Source organism: Eretmochelys imbricata, chromosome 20 (genome assembly GCF_965152235.1).
Source record: "Eretmochelys imbricata isolate rEreImb1 chromosome 20, rEreImb1.hap1, whole genome shotgun sequence".
NCBI lineage: Eukaryota > Metazoa > Chordata > Testudines > Cheloniidae > Eretmochelys > Eretmochelys imbricata.
Window position 1 is genome coordinate 8,198,449 of NC_135591.1, and position 18,636 is coordinate 8,217,084.

Consider the following 18,636-nt stretch of genomic DNA (forward strand, 5'->3'; position numbering starts at 1 on the left):
CCTGAGAGCAAATGTAGCCCTTCCCCACCCCACCAGGTAGCCATGCAAAATATAAGGGAAACTGAGGTACCAATAGGACTCATAAAAATATTACAGAAAATTCCCACTTTGTTACCAACCAGGGCCTTTGCTGGAGGTGGGGGAAAGGGATCTCTGATGCAGATTCGGAGCCTGCTGGGGGCCTGGAGACGAGAGACCCAGCTAGATGGCCAATGGGTGTGTGTGTGTGTGCATCTGCATTAGGAAAGAGATGTGGCCTTCACTTGCATTAGTCAACCCCCAGTGACGTACTCCGGTCGCATCCCAGAGTGGCCCAGGCAGCTGCAGCTTCCACAGTTCCTCCGGGCGAGGTGACGCTCTGGGGAAGCCTGGGCTCGGCTCAGCTCATGACCTGGTGTGGAAACTGTATCTGGCTGTGCCACACTAAGATTTAGCCTGCAGGCTCTGAACACCCCTATTCCCCAAAGGATGACGGACATCAGGTTAAAGCCCTCTATTCTCTGATACCAGGCCCCAGAAACAGGTGCTGGCAGAAGGGGCTCTTGGTCACGGGGAAGACACACCGGCTTGCAGCTTGCTCAGAGAGCGGCAGAATGGCAGGATTCCACCTGAGACAGGTGAAGACAAAAAGTCTGAGATGGGGCAGCGACGCAGCTCGCCCTGAACCAGCAAACCCCCAGTACACTGACACGTACACACACCTACATGTGTGTGCATGCCTATACACGCCTGCAGGTGCACACACACACCTACACACCCCTGCATGTGACCACACACCTACACACACCTGAATGTGTGCACATGTAACACCGACAGACCCCAATCATCGTCGGGTGGGATTGAACCTGGGACCGCTGGAGCTTAGTGCATGAGCCTCTACCGCATGAGCTAAAAGCCAACTGGCTCTTAGCTAAAACTGTAGAGCAAACTTATTAATCTCTCTCTTTAAGTGGTCTCAGTGCCATTTGATGGGACAGAACACCACATCCAGGAGGTGTGTGGGTTACACACACACCTACACACCTCTGCATGTGAACACACACCCGCATACATTCATGCTCATACGCACATGCTTGTACAGACAGTTGCCTGTGGGTGACTACAGATGCATGCACGCACAGGGGCACACGCTGCTCTCACTTTAACTCGCTCCGCTGGAACAAACCAGCCAAGCAAAACCAGCTCTCTCCAGAGCCCCGTGTGCGTCTGATGCTTCCTGCCTGGCCCTGGGCCCTTCATGGCCACAGGGAGAAGTGCCAGCCCCACATCCAGGGCTGAGGTGATCGTCATTCCATAGGAGCATGGCCAAGAGGGTTCCTACTACAGAGAGCAGCTCGAGTGCCCAGGGGAATTCCTGCGGGCACGGAGTGGGGCTAGTGGGTGCAAGGGAGCTTCCTGGGCAGGTCAGGGAGGGCAGCAGGTCAGCAGGTCAGGAATCCCTGGGGAAGTCCCGACTGGGGCAGGGAGCTGGCTGAGATGACATTAGCTGTGCAGTGAATGGGCGACGTGCCGCTGCAGTGAAGTCATTGCAGATTTCTCATGCAATCCTGGCTAATCACAGGATATATAAGAGCCACCGGAGCCTCCTACTGCCCAGGAACGCCAGGGGCAGCTGAGCGGAGAGAGTCCGGCTGTGAGGAAAAGGGGCCCGCAGGAGCTCAGCACCAAGTAAGTGCTATTCATCAGAAGGGGTTGATGAAGGCTGGATCAAGTCTCCTTTCTTCTCCTGCCCAGCTCAGACTCTTTTCTGGGACCAAGCGGAGCTGGAGCAGTGATCCCTCCTGGAGGCTGGGCACCCAGGCCTGGGCAAAGTGCCACACACATGGCTTGGTACAATTCCTGGTACAATGCCAGAACCTTCCCATGCCCCTAACACCTCGTTCACCACTGGACAGAGCGCTCCCCTCCCCACAGCACAGTTCGGTTGGAATGGGCGCCTGCTGCAGTCCTGAGCTTTCAGTTTTTCTCTGTCACGGTGACCTGGGGTGACCCACTTCCCCATGTTTACCTCAGCTCCCCCGTCTGGGCAATGCACAGTGACGCAGGAACTCAGACCAACGAGGAGGATCCTCTCCTCGGGGCCATGTGGATTCCTTGGCTAATCTCCACATGGTGCCGTGGCCATGCCAGGAGCTATGTGGACACTAAGAATCGTCACTGCCCAGGAGACCTGAGCTCCATTCCTGGCTCTGCCACCAACTCCTTGGGCAGCCTGGACTGAGTCATTTCCCCTGTCTGGGCTTGGCTGCCCCCCACCCCGATCTGTTACTGGTAGGTGCCGGTACTGACCCAGCCCGCCGAGCACCATGGAGTGAAGAGGCCAATTTTATCAGTAAGTCAGACCCCCTGCTGCCTGGGTCACCTCTTCCCCCAGGTAATGCGAGTCGCCCTCCAGAGGCCTTGCTGGGCCTGCGGGGCAGCCACAGGAGCCATGGGGATGGGCAGTGCCCAGAAATCCCCAGGCTGGGGGGTTTTCCCCTAGCGCCTGCTCCACGTTTAGGATCCATCTACACAGCAGCTTCCGCCCAAGTTAGTGCACTAACAGCAGCTGTGTGGCTGTGGCCACGGCCACACACACACACACACACACACACCCCTCCCTCCCTCCCTGGCAAGTCATTGGTTTATCTTCCCCAGGCAGGGAGGATGAACCCGTCTGACCAGGCTGGGTTGATCCGGGGCTAAGGGTGCTGGGTGACAGAGATGGGCGTTGGCTCTGGGGTGGGACTGTCACTTCCCCCTCTGCCCATCCAACAGGATCACAGCAAACAAAACCAGCTCAGCCCGCAGGGGAAGAGTTCAGTCCAGGGCCTGGTGCATTCTGGGAGCAGGGACGGAACAGAGAAAGGGCAGATACAGGGCAGCTCTGAGCACTCTACACACGACAGCCTGCCCTGTCCTGAAACCTCTGCTATCCCATCCCTGAGCACCCCAGTCATCCCGCTGCCGGTGCCCCTCACTCCTGACCTGCAGCCCCTGCTATCCCAGCCCTACACCGCCCCCAGCTCTGCCAGTGCCCCTCAATCCCGGCCCGCAGCCCCTGCTATCCCAGCCCTGCCCCCACAGCTCTGCCAGTGCCCCTCAATCCCACCCACAGCCCCTGCTATCCCAGCCCTGCCCCCACAGCTCTGCTGGTGCCCCTCAATCCCGGCCCGCAGCCCCTGCTATCCCAGCCCTACACCGCCCCCAGATCTTCCAGTGCCCCTCAATCCCACCCACAGCCCCTGCTATCCCAGCCCTACACCGCCCCCAGATCTTCCAGTGCCCCTCAATCCCACCCACAGCCCCTGCTATCCCAGCCCTGCCCCCCCAGCTCTGCCAGTGCCCCTCAATCCCACCCACAGCCCCTGCTATCCCAGCCCTGCCCCCACAGCTCTGCCGGTGCCCCTAAATCCCACCCACAGCCCCTGCTATCCCAGCCCTGCCCCCCAGCTCTGCTGGTGCCCCTCAATCCCACCCACAGCCCCTGCTATCCCAGCCCTGCCCCCCCAGCTCTGCCGGTGCCCCTCATCCCACCCACAGCCCCTGCTATCCCAGCCCTACACTGCCCCCACAGCTCTGCCGGTGCCCTCAATCCCGGCCCGCAGCCCCTGCTATCCCAGCCCTGCCCCCCCAGCTCTGCCAGTGCCCCTCAATCCCACCCACAGCCCCTGCTATCCCAGCTCTACACCGCCCCCACAGCTCTGCCGGTGCCCCTCCATCAGGACCCTCAGCCCCCTATTATCCCAGCCCTGGGCTCCCACCACAGCTCTGCCAGCTCCCCTCAATCCCAACCCAGAGCCCCTGCTATCCCAGCCCTGCCCCCACAGCTTCTCCAGTACCCCTAAGTCCCGACCCGCAGCCCCTGCTAGCTCAATCCTGCCCTCCAGCACAGCTCTGCTGGTGCCCCTCAATCCCACCCACAGCCCCTGCTATCCCAGCCCTGCCCCCCAGCACAGCTTTGCTGGTGCCCGTCACTCCCACCTGCAGCCCCTGATATCCCAGCCCTGGCCCCCAGCACAGCTCTGCCGGCACCCCTCACTCCCAACCTGCAGCCCCCAGCTCTCTCATCTCTGTCCTATTTTGCCCCTTCCCACCTCTGCCCCTGCTGTGCTAAGGCTCCAAAGGCACAGTCTGGCCCTGCTCATTTCCTTCCAGGAGCTGCCATACCAACACACAGAGCCTGGCACGTGGTGAATGGGAAAGTGCCCACCCAGCCCACAGGAAACTCAGCATGTCCTTCCAGCACAGAGAAGAGCTGCAGGGGCAAGGGTGGAGGGAAAAAAACCAAGGCAAGGTTCCTCCTGGGTGGGGCCTGCTGCCCCCACCTGAGGCCCCCTGGGCAAATGTTACCTCTTGCCCTCCCCTGACACCGAGTGCTCAGAGCAGGAAATCGGGGTGAGCTCAGGACAAGGACGATGTGATTTTCCCAGGCCAGGAGATTCAGCTGGAGTTCAAGGTACAAGCTGGACAGGCTGACAATGTTCAGTCAGGGCCTCAAAGACCCTCAGCTTGCCCCCTCCACCCCATGGCATCATGAGCCAGGAACGTGGGAGAACTGCGGTGTCCTTAGAAGCCAGGCCAGTCTGGGGGTCCCTGGAAAGCCTAGTCCTAGTGGCATAGCAGGGTCAGACCCATGCACCAGGACAGGGAGCAGAGCCCTGCTGAATGGCCACTAATTCAGCGGCACGGTTCAGGGGAGCCTGGCAGAGGTAGCTCCGCAGGCAGCCTGAGGGCTGGCCAGGGCAGGGCTGTTTGCGGGCCCGGCTGCATTTCCAGACCCGAGGGTGTGGGGTGGTGATCAGTCTGTACGCACCCACCTGGGGAGCAGCGATTTATCCCTGGGCCCTTCAGTCCTGCCGAGAGGTGTCAAACAGCAGCCAGAGGCTGGGCTTGGAAGCCAAACAGACCCAGACTGGAAATAAGGTGCAAATTACTAATTTTGGCACAGCCTAACCGGCTGGGCCACAGGGACTCCCCAGCACCCGGGATTTTCAATCCAGCCTGGCTGGTTTTCAAAGATCTGCTCTAGTCCCAGCCAGAATTGGGACCTGCCCCCCTCCCCGCCATGGCTACTTGGTGGCCAGGGGTAGATATTTCCTGAAGCCCCAGGTAAGATGCCCCATCTGGCTCTGGCTTGCCTCCATTCCTCGCTCTGCAGAGAGTAAGGGTCACCACCCTGAGGTGACACGCAGGCTCAGCTGAGTACTGCCCCCTCTGGTCTCCTGCCTGGTCTCCAGTGCGGGCTCACTGCACCCCATCGTGCCCTCCTGCCTCCTCTGAGTTACTCCGGGTGTGCAGGCAGCAGCACTGGGGCCTCCAGAGCAACAGGAAGTGATGGCATGGGAGGGGCAGGGAACCCCATGGAAGAGGGACGGGAAAGGCTATGGCAGAGGGACAGGAGGGGGCAGGGAGCCAGGAGGGGGCAGGGAGCCAGGGGGCAGGAGGGGGCAGGGAGGGATGGGGCGGAGGGACAGGAGGGGGCAGGGAGGGATGGGGCGGAGGGACAGGAGGGGGCAGGGAGCCAGGGAGGGATGGACTGGGGGGTTGCGCGGGAGACGGGGGGCAATGCACTCTGGACAGACCTGATTGGCAGCGAGTTCTATGGGCCCGTGGAGCCCGGGCACCAGGAATATTCCTGTCCCAGGGGCCCGGCTCCAGCAAAGTTTCCCACCGCCCCCCGGCCCCACCTGCCGCCCCCGGGCGATTTAAAGCAGCCCGGGGCTCCCGCCGCCACCCAGCGGCGCCGCGGGGCTCAGCCGCTTCCCGCGCGCTCGCGCCACGTGGCCGCCGGCGGGTCCTTGCAGCCCGTGCGAGGGGGTCGTGCCGCCGCCGCGCGCTGCCCCCGCCCCCAAACGCCCCTGCGGCCAATGGGAAGCTGCAGGGGCGGAGCCTGGAGACAGCCGCGTGAGGAGACCCGCTGCTGCCGGAGGGGGGTGCCCCAGGTCAGCATCCAACCCTCCCATCCACTTCCAGAGCCTGCACCCACACCCCCTCCGCAAGCACCCCCTCCGGCCCCCAGATTTCCTCCTGCACCCCCGCACCCCCTCTCGCCCCCAAACTCCCTCCCAGAGCCTGCACCCCCACCCCCTCCTGCACCCCTGCCCAGAGCCTGCACTCCAGACCCCCTCCCCGACCCAAACTCCCTCCCAGAGCCTGCACCCCTCCCCCCTCCTGCACCCCTGCCCAGAGCCTGCACCCCTCCCCCCTCCCCCACCCAAACTCCCTCCCAGAGCCTGCACTCCAGACCCCCTCCCCCACCCAAACTCCCTCCCAGAGCCCGACCTCTCACCCCTTCTGCACCCAGATTCCCTTCCAGAGCCTGCACCCTGCACCCCAATCCCCTGCCCAGCCCAGAGCCTGCACCCCAGACCCTGTCCCCCACCAAACTCCTTCTCAGAGCCTGACCCCTCACACCCCCTGCACCCAAACTCCCTCTCAGAGCCTGCATCCCCACCCCCTCGTGCACCCCAATCGCCTGAACCGCAGACTCCCTCCCCGACCCAAACTCCCTCCCAGAGCCTTCGGCAGGTGTGTGTGGGGAGGTTGCCAGGGAGGGAGGTGGGGAGGTGTTCTGGGCACCACCAAAAATTCTACAAACCTGTTGCCCCTGCAGCTCCAAGGTGAAGGGGCAAAGTCTGGGAGTACACAGTGCTGCCCTTCGCCCTCCCCTAGGCACAGCAGCCCTGGGGATGGAGACTTTGACACCTGTCTATTGATTTTTGCTGTGTCCCTGTAGGGAGCCGTGTGGCTCGCTCCGTCCTAAGATCAGGAGACTGGCGCTGCCCTTGGAGAAGATGTGCCAGACAAAGCTGAGGTTCCTCACTGTGCTGCTGGGTCTCTGCACCTGGCTGGAGCCTGGCAAAGGTAGGAGCATAGCTGGAGCTGCTCTGCAGTGGGGAGACCTGTGTGGTTGCTCTGTGGGGCCTCACCGTGGGGCCAGCCCTGGGCTAGCCGAGCAGCTCAGATGAGGTGAGAGGCTGAAAGGGACGGGAGTAAAACCACAGCTTTCCTTTTGGATACCAGCCCAGGTCACAGGGAAGAGGTGGGGAATCTCACCCTGGTGGCTCTTTGCCTGTGCGTTTCATTCAGCTCCTGCACTGGAGCCAGAGGGGTTGGTTTCATGCTAGCTTAGAGCTGCCCTGATGAATGCCACCAGCCACAGGGAGTGTTTATGTGACTGGGGAGTGAAATCGCATCTGTCCTTTCCTGATCGTCCCTTGGGGCTCAGGGCGAGCGAGGGGGCTGGGGGCCAGGAGGTCAGGACCTGGGCCAGGCTTCTGACAGGTTCACTTTGCTTCTAATCCACTTCTAGTCAATTTATCTCCTAGGCTCTCATGTACCCCCAGATGCAATGTCTGGACTGGGAAGGCTGCAGGAGAATCACACAGCCACCCCCACACGGTCAGAAATCATGAGTCTGACCCCCTCCCCCCCAAATCATGAGATTAGAAGAAACAATACATTCTGAAAAAAGAAAAGGAATACTTGTGGCACCTTAGAGACTAACAAATAAATTTTGCCACAAGTACTCCTTTTCTTTTTGCGAATACAGACTAACACAGCTGCTACTCTGAAACAAAACATTCTGAGTGCTCATTCTTTGTGTTCTGGTTTTGGAGCCATTGGGGTCATGCTGGGGGTCACCTCTGTTGGCAGGAGAGCTAGAAACTCATCTTTTTTTATAATGTCAGCTGAGATTCGGGCCTAATCCCAGGACTGCTGAAGTTAGGTCTTTAAATAAAAGTTCCGCTCTCAGCAGGCTCTGGGCAGGACCCCAAGCATGGGAACGCTCGCTGGGGAGTGTTTGAATGGCCCCTATCAACATGAAATATAATCAATTTAAGCCCAATTTGTGAAGATCTAGCTACCTCGCTCGCTGAGGCACTTCTGGCGGCCCCGTTACTGGGGTGTCTGAACACCTCTCCATCTTTAACACCTGAACGCTTACGCACCATGGGGCCGGGCAGAGCTATTGCCCAGTTTGAGAGATGGAAACTGAGACTAAGGGTATGCCTACACTGGGGCTGGATGAGCAGACCTCCTGTTCCCCCCCCCCCCCCCAAAAAAAAAATACCCAACCAACTAGCAAGGGGAAAGTGACCCTATGGGGCACAGAGTGAAAGTGATTCGCTGCAACCTGCTGCCTAAAGATCAAAGGAGCCAGTTCGGAAAGAGAGGAAGTCTGGTGGGAGTGGCTGGGGTGGGATTTATTCCCTCCAGTCTCTCTCAGTGAGTGGGATCTCAGGGGTCACCTGGGACAATAGCAGGGGATGCCAGGCATACAGGAGTGGGGGGCTCACATTGTCCCGTCTCTCTTAAGTTTTGCGTTTCTTCAAACTATTTTACAAAACAACCCTAAATCTTCAACCTCAGAGTTGGGCAGCGACAGTGTCTGCACTCTCTACACAGCATTAGCAATACAGGGACCCCACACTGGCAGAGCAGGATCCCAAACGGCCATGTATGTTAATGGTGTACGAACATATGTGCCGGGCTGCTTGGGCAGGGGTCTGGCTGGCTTCTGCAACCTAAAGACAGGGATGCCACTAGAGGGCTCCAAACTATTAAAGGGGCATTACTCAATTCCTGTACACTGCATACAGTATATAATGTCTTTTGTCTGGCGAAAAAAATTCCCTGGAACCTAAGCCCCACCCCCAATTTACATTAATTCTTATGGGGAAATTGGTTTCGCTTAACATCGTTTTGCATAAAGTCACATTTTTCAGGAACATAACTACAACGTTAAGTGAGGAGTTTACTGTACTCTTCCTCCTTTAGTGTGAAAGGGCAGGCCAGAAAGAATTACCAGTGTATTACTATCAATAATACACTCCATGCTACCAATTCCTGCCACCTGCAAAGGAATCCAAATAACACTTCAGGTCTTGTCTTCTAAACCCCAGGGGAGGTACTCCAGCATCCTCAGTGCACTCCACATTGCCATCAGCAAGCTGAATCGGAAATCACCTGATGCTGCCCTTGCCACCTGGGGGCAGCATGTTTTGCCCTGACCAGCCCATCTTCTGTGTGTGCCCCAATTTTCTTGCAATTCCAGCAGAGTGTGTCCTTGAGCCAATCACTTGTATGGCAAGACAGTTTGTGACAGCGAAAGCAAACATCTTTTCAGTGGGCTCTGAGTTGTGCTCTCTGCTTGACCCCCTGCTTGGCACAGATCACATGATGCTGTTGAAACTCTGTGGCATTTTTAGTAGCCACCTCCATTGACGCAGCAATTTCTTATGCACATCCTACAGCCAAATCAGTCTGTGAATATCCGGGTTTGGTTTGCTTCATTTTGCAGACCACACACTGATCAGTCCCGTGTTGCCTCATTTCAACTGCCTCCAAACTGGCAGAACTCTGTTAATTTCCTTAACCCAGCCACACAGTCAGGAACGGTTTCATTTGCTTTTGGATTCCATCTCAAAACGTGGAGATGCCCTGGCTGCAGCCACCACCAGCCTGGGGGAGAGCTGGTTTGGTAGGATTCCCACAATCTCTGCCTGGGGTGTCTGATGGTTTGTAGGGGCTGTTGGGCTGCACAGCACATTATCAGCTTGAACCCCCATTATACCCAGGGCTTGTTTTCACGGTGCTGCAGTCCGGACTTCAGGGGTGTAACCTGCAGAGGACTCTGCTGTGTAGTGTTCTCAATGCCTGTGTAGACGCTGCTGGCATGAACAAAAGGGTATCAAGCACACATTAATGTAGCCCTGTTTAAAGGGTCTAGGTCAGCATGAGCTTTACCTTAGAGCATGCCAGCAGGTCACATGGGGCAGCTGGAGCACAACACGTTAGAGCAGATCACACCCCTCAGTCCGGACCCCAGCGCCATGTGGACAAGCCCTCAGTAAACTGCCATGTCATAGAATCATAGAATCATAGAATATCAGGGTTGGAAGGGACCCCTGAAGGTCATCTAGTCCAACCCCCTGCTCGAAGCAGGACCAATTCCCAGTTAAATCATCCCAGCCAGGGCTTTGTCAAGCCTGACCTTAAAAACTTCCAAGGAAGGAGATTCCACCACCTCCCTAGGCAACGCATTCCAGTGTTTTACCACCCTCTTAGTGAAAAAGTTTTTCCTAATATCCAATCTAAACCTCCCCCACTGCAACTTGAGGCCATTACTCCTCGTTCTGTCATCTGCTACCATTGAGAACAGTCTAGAGCCATCCTCTTTGGAACCCCCTTTCAGGTAGTTGAAAGCAGCTATCAAATCCCCCCTCATTCTTCTCTTCTGCAGGCTAAACAATCCCAGCTCCCTCAGCCTCTCCTCATAAGTCATGTGTTCTAGACCCCTAATCATTTTTGTTGCCCTTCGCTGGACTCTCTCCAATTTATCCACATCCTTCTTGTAGTGTGGGGCCCAAAACTGGACACAGTACTCCAGATGAGGCCTCACCAATGTCGAATAGAGGGGGGCGATCACGTCCCTCGATCTGCTCGCTATGCCCCTACTTATACATCCCAAAATGCCATTGGCCTTCTTGGCAACAAGGGCACACTGCTGACTCATATCCAGCTTCTCGTCCACTGTCACCCCTAGGTCCTTTTCCGCAGAACTGCTGCCTAGCCATTCGGTCCCTAGTCTGTAGCGGTGCATTGGATTCTTCCGTCCTAAGTGCAGGACCCTGCACTTATCCTTATTGAACCTCATCAGATTTCTTTTGGCCCAATCCTCCAATTTGTCTAGGTCCTTCTGTATCCTATCCCTCCCCTCCAGCGTATCTACCACTCCTCCCAGTTTAGTATCGTCCGCAAATTTGCTGAGAGTGCAATCCACACCATCCTCCAGATCATTTATGAAGATATTGAACAAAACCGGCCCCAGGACTGACCCCTGGGGCACTCCACTTGACACCGGCTGCCAACTAGACATGGAGCCATTGATCACTACCCGTTGAGCCCGACAATCTAGCCAGCTTTCTACCCACCCTATAGTGCATTCATCCAGCCCATACTTCCTTAACTTGCTGACAAGAATACTGTGGGAGACCGTGTCAAAAGCTTTGCTAAAGTCAAGAAACAATACATCCACTGCTTTCCCTTCATCCGCAGAACCAGTAATCTCATGATAAAAGGCGATTAGATTAGTCAGGCATGACCTTCCCTTGGTGAATCCATGCTGGCTGTTCCTGATCACTTTCCTCTCATGCAAGTACTTCAAGATTGATTCTTTGAGGACCTGCTCCATGATTTTTCCAGGGACTGAGGTGAGGCTGACTGGCCTGTAGTTCCCAGGATCCTCCTTCTTCCCTTTTTTAAAGATGGGCACTACATTAGCCTTTTTCCAGTCATCCGGGACTTCCCCCGTTCGCCACGAGTTTTCAAAGATAATGGCCAATGGCTCTGCAATCACAGCCGCCAATTCCTTCAGCACTCTCGGATGCAACTCGTCCGGCCCCATGGACTTGTGCACGTCCAGCTTTTCTAAATAGTCCCTAACCACCTCTATCTCCACAGAGGGCTGGCCATCTCTTCCCCATTTTGTGATGCCCAGCGTAGCAGTCTGGGAGCTGACCTTGTTAGTGAAAACAGAGGCAAAAAAAGCATTGAGTACATTAGCTTTTTCCACATCCTCTGTCACTAGGTTGCCTCCCTCATTCAGTAAGGGGCCCACACTTTCCTTGGCTTTCTTCTTGTTGCCAACATACCTGAAGAAACCCTTCTTGTTACTCTTGACATCTCTCGCTAGCTGCAGCTCCAGGTGCGATTTGGCCCTCCTGATTTCATTCCTACATGCCCGAGCAATATTTTTATACTTTTCCCTGGTCATATGTCCAACCTTCCACTTCTTGTAAGCTTCTTTTTTATGTTTAAGATCCGCTAGGATTTCACCGTTAAGCCAAGCTGGTCGCCTGCCATATTTACTATTCTTTCGACTCATTGGGATGGTTTGTCCCTGTAACCTCAACAGGGATTCCTTGAAATACAGCCAGCTCTCCTGGACTCCTTTCCCCTTCAAGTTAGTCCCCCAGGGGATCCTGGCCATCCGTTCCCTGAGGGAGTCGAAGTCTGCTTTCCTGAAGTCCAGGGTCCGTATCCTGCTGCTTACCTTTCTTCCCTGTGTCAGGATCCTGAACTCAACCAACTCATGGTCACTGCCTCCCAGATTCCCATCCACTTTTGCTTCCCCCACTAATTCTACCCGGTTTGTGAGCAGCAGGTCAAGAAAAGCGCCCCCCCTAGTTGGCTCCTCTAGCACTTGCACCAGGAAATTGTCCCCTACGCTTTCCAAAAACTTCCTGGATTGTCTATGCACCGCAGTATTGCTTTCCCAGCAGATATCAGGAAAATTAAAGTCACCCATGAGAATCAGGGCATGCGATCTAGTAGCTTCCGTGAGCTGCCGGAAGAAAGCCCCATCTACCTCATCCCCCTGTCCTCATGTCCTCCTCACCGATAGCACCAGTTGTTCTGTACTGGTCCAGTCCCTCAGCCCGGGTGGCCCAGAGCATGACTGAGCACTTAGATTATCCCGTTTTCCCCAATAGCACCCATCCCTGGGAGTGCAGAACTTGCCAACTTGGGCTGCCCTTGCTCAACCCGGTGAGCAGTGCAAGGGCTGGGCAGACAGGCAGGGATCTGATAGTATCTCCTGCTCCTCCCCTCCCAGGCTCCCTCCCGTTTCACATGAACTCCATGATCCAAGTCGTAGAAGTGCTGGAATCTTACCACCTGGACGGACGCCTCAACCTGACCGTGACGGAGCTCGCCCGGGGCCTGGGATGCTGTGACAGCGAGTTCTACCAGCTCCTGCTGGGGGCGGCGCCCGTCGTGCCCCCAGACCTGCCCTTCCTGAGCCAGGAGCAGAGATCCTTCCTCATGCGTGTCTTGAAGCACAAAGTCCAGGCCTCCTCTACTGAGCAGGGGGTGGTGCTGCTCCCTGATGGCACCACAGTGGCTGTAAGCCCCTTGGTGGCTGGGATTGAAGCAGGGCTGAAGGGGAGGCGGGAGATGCCACTGCCCCCCGAGGCTTTGGAGCCTTCACCAGTTACGACTGAGCCCTCGAACCAGACATATCCGGGCCCGCCCCTGACTATAGATGCCCTCTACGCAGTGACCATTGCCAAGGCCCTGGGCATGGCCTTTCTCCTGGCCCAGGCCAACGAGAGCCAGGTGCCCATGGGGCCGAATGGCTGCTGGGACAGCGTGTCCGAGCCCCAAAACTTCACCCTCCTGGGCCGCCCCTCACACCTCACTGATGCCTTCGTCAATGGGGCGCTGGACGGGGCGATACTGGGGGCACATCTGGCAGGGCAAGGCATGTCCGCGGCCCCGATGAGCACCCTGCTGAGAGAGTACTACACTGGGGATGGCCTGGCCGGGGATGGCCAGACCAGGAGCAACTTCAGACGCCAGAACTTTGTGCAGCTCACCAAGGCCAGGCAGCTAGAGGAGCAGGTGATGCGCTCCCTCCAGCTGCTGCGGGTGCTGCCCCGGATGGTGCCACTGCTTAGCGGGGTTGGGGATGAGGAGCTGCGGGCCACTGCGAGCCGGGCGGTGCAGGAGTTCACGGAGGCCTACCTGGGTAGGTGCTTGTTTCTCTCCCCTCACCAGCCAGGGCCATGCTACACTAACAGGGCTACATGGTTCTAGAAATGAGCCTAGAGCAAACACCACCCCCTGGCCCACATGGGGCTTACAGCACCACCTGCTGAATCCCAGCTCCCGGGCTGTGGGGAGTTCCCATTCAGATCCAGACTCTGGAACCCCAGATCTGCACTTCAGGGTCTGCCCATCGCAGGAGACTGTGCAGCTCTGGGCCTCCGGTCCAGTTCTGCCCATTGCAGGGAGACTGTGCAGCTCTGGGCCTCGGGTCCGGTTCTGCCCATTGCAGGTCATGGTGCGGCTCTGGGCCTCGGGTCCGGTTCTGCCCGTTGCAGGGAGACAGTGCGGCTCGGGTCCGGTTCTGTGTTTGGGCCCCTCTTTCATTCGAAACAGACCCCTTTGGGGGTGGGTTCCCCCCATTGTTCCCTTCTCCTGAAGGGGGAGGGGAACCTGCCAATAAACGTTTGTTTCAAATCATTTTGTTGAAAACTTGTGGAGGAAAAAACCCCAAACTGCTGGAAGGGACTGAATGTTTCTCTGCTAGGGGGACACATGTTCCGAGCAGCCCGGCGAGGCCTCCCCTCCTGGCAGCATGTTCCCTACCTTGGCCCCACAGTGTCCTGGGGTTGGCAGGGGGCAGCATTACACAACTGTATCATGGGGGAAACTGAGGCACATGGGGTTGGGGACTTGTGGAATACAGCGGGAACTGTGGTCAGACCCAGAGTTCCCAGCACTCAGCCATTCCCCTTGGTCTGGCACGTAGACTGCAATGCCAGGCAACTGTGTTGACAGCATGAGGGGCTTGGGTTCAAGGGGCCTGTGTCTCACCCTGCTGTGTGCATTTGCCTCCAGAATGCCCGGCCATCATCCCCCGCTGCATGTGGGGGGCCAAGCCCTACAAGGGAACCCCCACGCAGCTCAAGCTGCCCCTGAGCTTCGTGTATATCCACCATACCAGCTCACCCAGCCAGCCCTGCCGGACCTTCCCTGAATGCGCTGCTGACATGAGGGCCATGCAGCACTTCCACCAGGTCGACCGTGGCTGGGACGACATCGGCTACAGGTGAGCAGGGGCATGGCCTACCCAGAATGCACTGGGCTCAGCTAGTGCCCATCAGGTGGTTTGGGACTGGGCAGCCCATGAGAAAGCCTGGGGGGAGGAGCCTTGCCGTCTGGAGCCTTGAATCCCTGAAATATAGTACTGATGGTGTCCAGCGTCTGCTCTGTCCTGGCTCAGCTCCAGGCCTCCCACCCAGCCCTGCAGCAGATCCTGGGCCAGCTTGAGCCTTTACAGTCCTGGCTACAATGCACACTGTGATCATGGGGGGCCTCAGTCCCAGGAAGTGTGGGCTCTGACTCCTTGACATAAAGGCAACTCTCCTTTGCCTGCTGGAGGAATAGGGGCTATGACACATAGGTGAGCCACTTTCATTCCACCCTGACAAGGGCAGTGAGTGCCATCCTCCCCAACTCACTTCTCCCTTCCCATCCCCTCCCTAGTCTGGATGCCTGTCCCCACCTTAGAGCCACTTTCTGCTCAACAAAGGCCACTAACCTCCTATGGCTCAAACACAGCCCCCAACATGAGAGTACAGGACAGGCCCTGAGGCAGGATTCTGACCCCAGGAGCTGGCCCTACACACACTGCAATATACAATCTTGGTGCTTCGACAGGTCTAGCTTCCCCAAACTGAGGGAGAGGATGAGCCAAACTGATGGGGAGGAAACATTTGGACAGAAAAAAAGTGAATAAAAATTGGGAGTTTTTAAGAATCATTTATTAGGTGGCCAAAACACCATGAATCCACAATCCAGAAAGAGGGTGACTGTGGCTAAAAGCCCAATTTAGCAACAATTAGAAATAAAAAAGCAACATATAACAAACAGAAAAAAGAGAAATGGATGGCAATCAATATAAATGAGAAGTTATGAATGGTAGGAAATTGATAGGGGAAGCTTAAGACACCAGAGAAAAATCCATGGCTGGCAGGGCTAAGGACAATAAGAAGTTTTTAAAGTATATTAGGAATAAAAATAATCCCAACAATAACATAGGCCCATCACTAGACAGAGATGTAAGAGGAAGACTGGTCTAGGCATTAGCATAGCCCCTGAGAGATGGGGGTTCAATTCCCTGCTCTGTTGCATGCTCCCTGAGTGGTTTTGGGCAAATCACTTAGGACCAGATTTTTTTGGGGGGAGGGATAGCTCAAGTGGTTTGAGCATTGGCCTGCTAAACCCAGGGTTGTGAGTTCAATCCTTGAGGGGGCCATTTAGGGATCTGGGGCAAAAATAGGGGATTGGTCCTGCTTTGAGCAGGGGGTTAGAATAATAGAATATCAGGGTTGGAAGGGACCTCAGGAGGTCATCTAGTCAAGTCCCCCTCAGGCAAACTAAGGAAAAACCTGATACAGGATTCATTTGATAAGAATTTAACAATAGGAATATAATTAATGCCAGTCAACATGGTTATATTGAAAATAGGTCTTGTCAAACAAACCAGATTTCATCCTTTGAGAATATTACAAGTTCAGTTGACAAAGGTAGCTATGTAGATGTAATAGATTTTTGAAAGACATTTTACTTAGTACCACATGGCATTCTGATTACAAAATCAGCACTATACCCTATTAATAAAGCTCATGTTAAATGGATCAGGCACTGGCTAAATGACAGAGCTCAAAAATGAGTTGTCAATGGGGAATCATCATTAAATAGAAATGTTTCAAAGGGGGCTTCACAGGGATTGGTTCTGGGCCTGACGCTATTCAACGTTTTCATCAATGATCTGGAAGTAAATAAAAGATCGCTGCTAATAAAAGATTAGCAGGGTGAGAAATAATGATGAGGACAGAGCAGTCATACAGAACAATCTGGTTTGCTCGGAAACCTGGGTCCATTCAAACAAAATGCATTGTAATGCAGTCACATGCAAAGGTCTCCAGTCTAGTACCAAGGTCAAAACTACAGAGTGGGGGCCTGTATCCGAGAGAGCAGGGGCCAAAAAGCATTTTGCGGTCATAACAGACAAACAACTTAACATGAGCTTCCCAGTGGAATGTTGTGGCACAAAAAAAGGGGTGGCTGCGACCCTGGATGTGTAAACAGGGGAGTTGAGAGCAGGTGTAGGGGACGATTTTCCCTCTGTCTACGGCACTGGGGAGACCGACACTGGCATGCAGCGCCCCCTTCAGGTGTCCATGGTTTTAAAAGGATGCGGGAAAATAGGAGAAGGTGCAGGAAAGAGCCACAGAAATGACATGTGGGATGGAGAATGTGCCTGACAGCGAGACACTTGAAGAGCTCAATCGGTTCAATTTATCACAAAGAAGTTAGAGCAGGGCCTTGTTGACGGTATATAAAAGAACACTGGGTACTGCCGGGCTGTTGCGGAGAATGGCGCAACGAGACCGTGTCTGGAAGCTAAAGCCAGACAAATTCAAACGAGAAATCAGGCACAAGTATTTCCCAGGGAGGGGGATGAACCACTGGCACAAACTCCCAGGGGAAGTGGTGGATTCTCCATCTCTTGATGGCTCCAAAGCCAGGCTGGGCGCCTGGCTGGCGGATGCTTTAGCCAAACACAAGTTACTGGGCTCCAGGCGGGGGTAATTGGTGAAATTCTCTGGCCTGGCTTATACAGAATGATTGAATGGTCCCCTATGGTCTTAAATACTATGAATCCTGATGTCCCGAGGGCAGGGACATGCCCAGTACAGGGCTCTGTCCCCAGGCTCTGCCAAGCTTGTGCAGACAGCCAGACCTGCTCTGGTCTCATGAGCACGACCCCATTCAGTCCCAAGTGCTGGGAGAGCCCTGCTGAAGGGAGTGTTGTAGGACTTGTAGGTGACATATGCAGGGCAGCAGGCCAGTGCCACCCAAAAAAGGGCCAGGAGGGGGCAAATGAATTTGTGCAAACCCCTATAAAGGCCTGGCTGCAAATTAAAGCTGCCTTCCCCCAGCCCTGTGGGCACCCAGGAGGGCATGGGGAATCCCATCCACCCTCCCTGGGTTGGACTGGCACCCCTGTTTGGCAGCCGACCCACGTCTCTCTAGTGGGCTGAAAGCCCAGATCCAAACTGCAAGGGAAACAGGATCTGTCTCCTCAGCTTCTGTCTGCTCTTGCCCTGCTGCAGCTTCGTGGTCGGATCAGATGGGTACATGTACCAGGGCCGGGGTTGGCACTGGGTTGGCGCTCACACCCGTGGATACAACAGTAAAGGCTACGGCGTGGGTTTCATCGGGGACTACATGGACACGCTGCCGGAAGCATTTGCCCTTACGCTGGTGCGTGACAACTTCCTGCTGTGCGCAGTGAAGGGCGCCAAGATCTGGGCCAACTACACAGTGCATGGTCACCGGCAGATGGTGCACACCGCGTGCCCGGGGAACACACTCTACCGGGAGATCCAAACATGGCAGGGCTTCAAGGTGAGACCTCTCCCACATGCTCCGCAGCACTCCCTCTCCACTAGGGGGCACTCTGCTAATGGGGCTGTGGGAGTGTGAAGAAGCTTTGAAGGCTTCCAAGCCAGTCTTGTGCTCCCTCCGCCCCAGCAGCAAGGGCTCCCATCAGGGATTGCCCACCGCAGTCTCCAGGGGAGTCCAGCCCCCAAAGTCATGAGGCTGGCTCAGACAGCACAAGATGTCTCCAGCTGATCAGTGCTGGGTTCTGGCTCCTCACCTTATGGCTCCTGAGCTGTTTGGGGTCACGGTTTCCCGCTTTTCTCTCCAACCCCCAGGGCTTTCTAACTGGAAGCCGAGATTCGCTCATTGCCACCTGATGCTGGGGATGGTGAAATGGTGTGATCCAGTTGCCCTGGGCAGTTCCGGGGAGCTGGCTCTTTTGGCCTTGCTCATGCCCTGGGCAGGCTCTCCGGAGCTCAGTGTGTTGGGGTGGGGGAGGCTAGAAGGAATTGGGCATTTCCTGGACACTCTGGATCAAACCCATGTTTTCTTTCTTTGCTTTTGCAGTGAGAACTCCCGACCCTGGGTCATGATCCAGGAAATGACCCAGTTCAGGACACATCCCACCAGGACCCAGGACCAGGCCCTCAGACTGCCCAGGGAGCAGGCTGCAGTGGCTTGTGCCCAGGA

The 18,636-nt window shown here is 55.9% G+C and overlaps 1 protein-coding gene across 1 annotated transcript; it reads left to right on the forward strand.

The window, feature by feature from the left end:
• The first annotated feature begins 6,766 nt into the window (after window positions 1–6,766).
• PGLYRP2 (peptidoglycan recognition protein 2) lies at window positions 6,767–18,323 on the forward strand. Its single transcript, XM_077838904.1, has 5 exons — window positions 6,767–6,846; window positions 12,602–13,516; window positions 14,392–14,602; window positions 17,676–17,970; window positions 18,282–18,323. The coding sequence occupies exons 1-5, from the start codon at window positions 6,777–6,779 to the stop codon at window positions 18,321–18,323; spliced, it is 1,533 nt and encodes a 510-aa protein (XP_077695030.1). The 5' UTR covers window positions 6,767–6,776.
• Window positions 18,324–18,636: the final 313 nt, after the last annotated feature.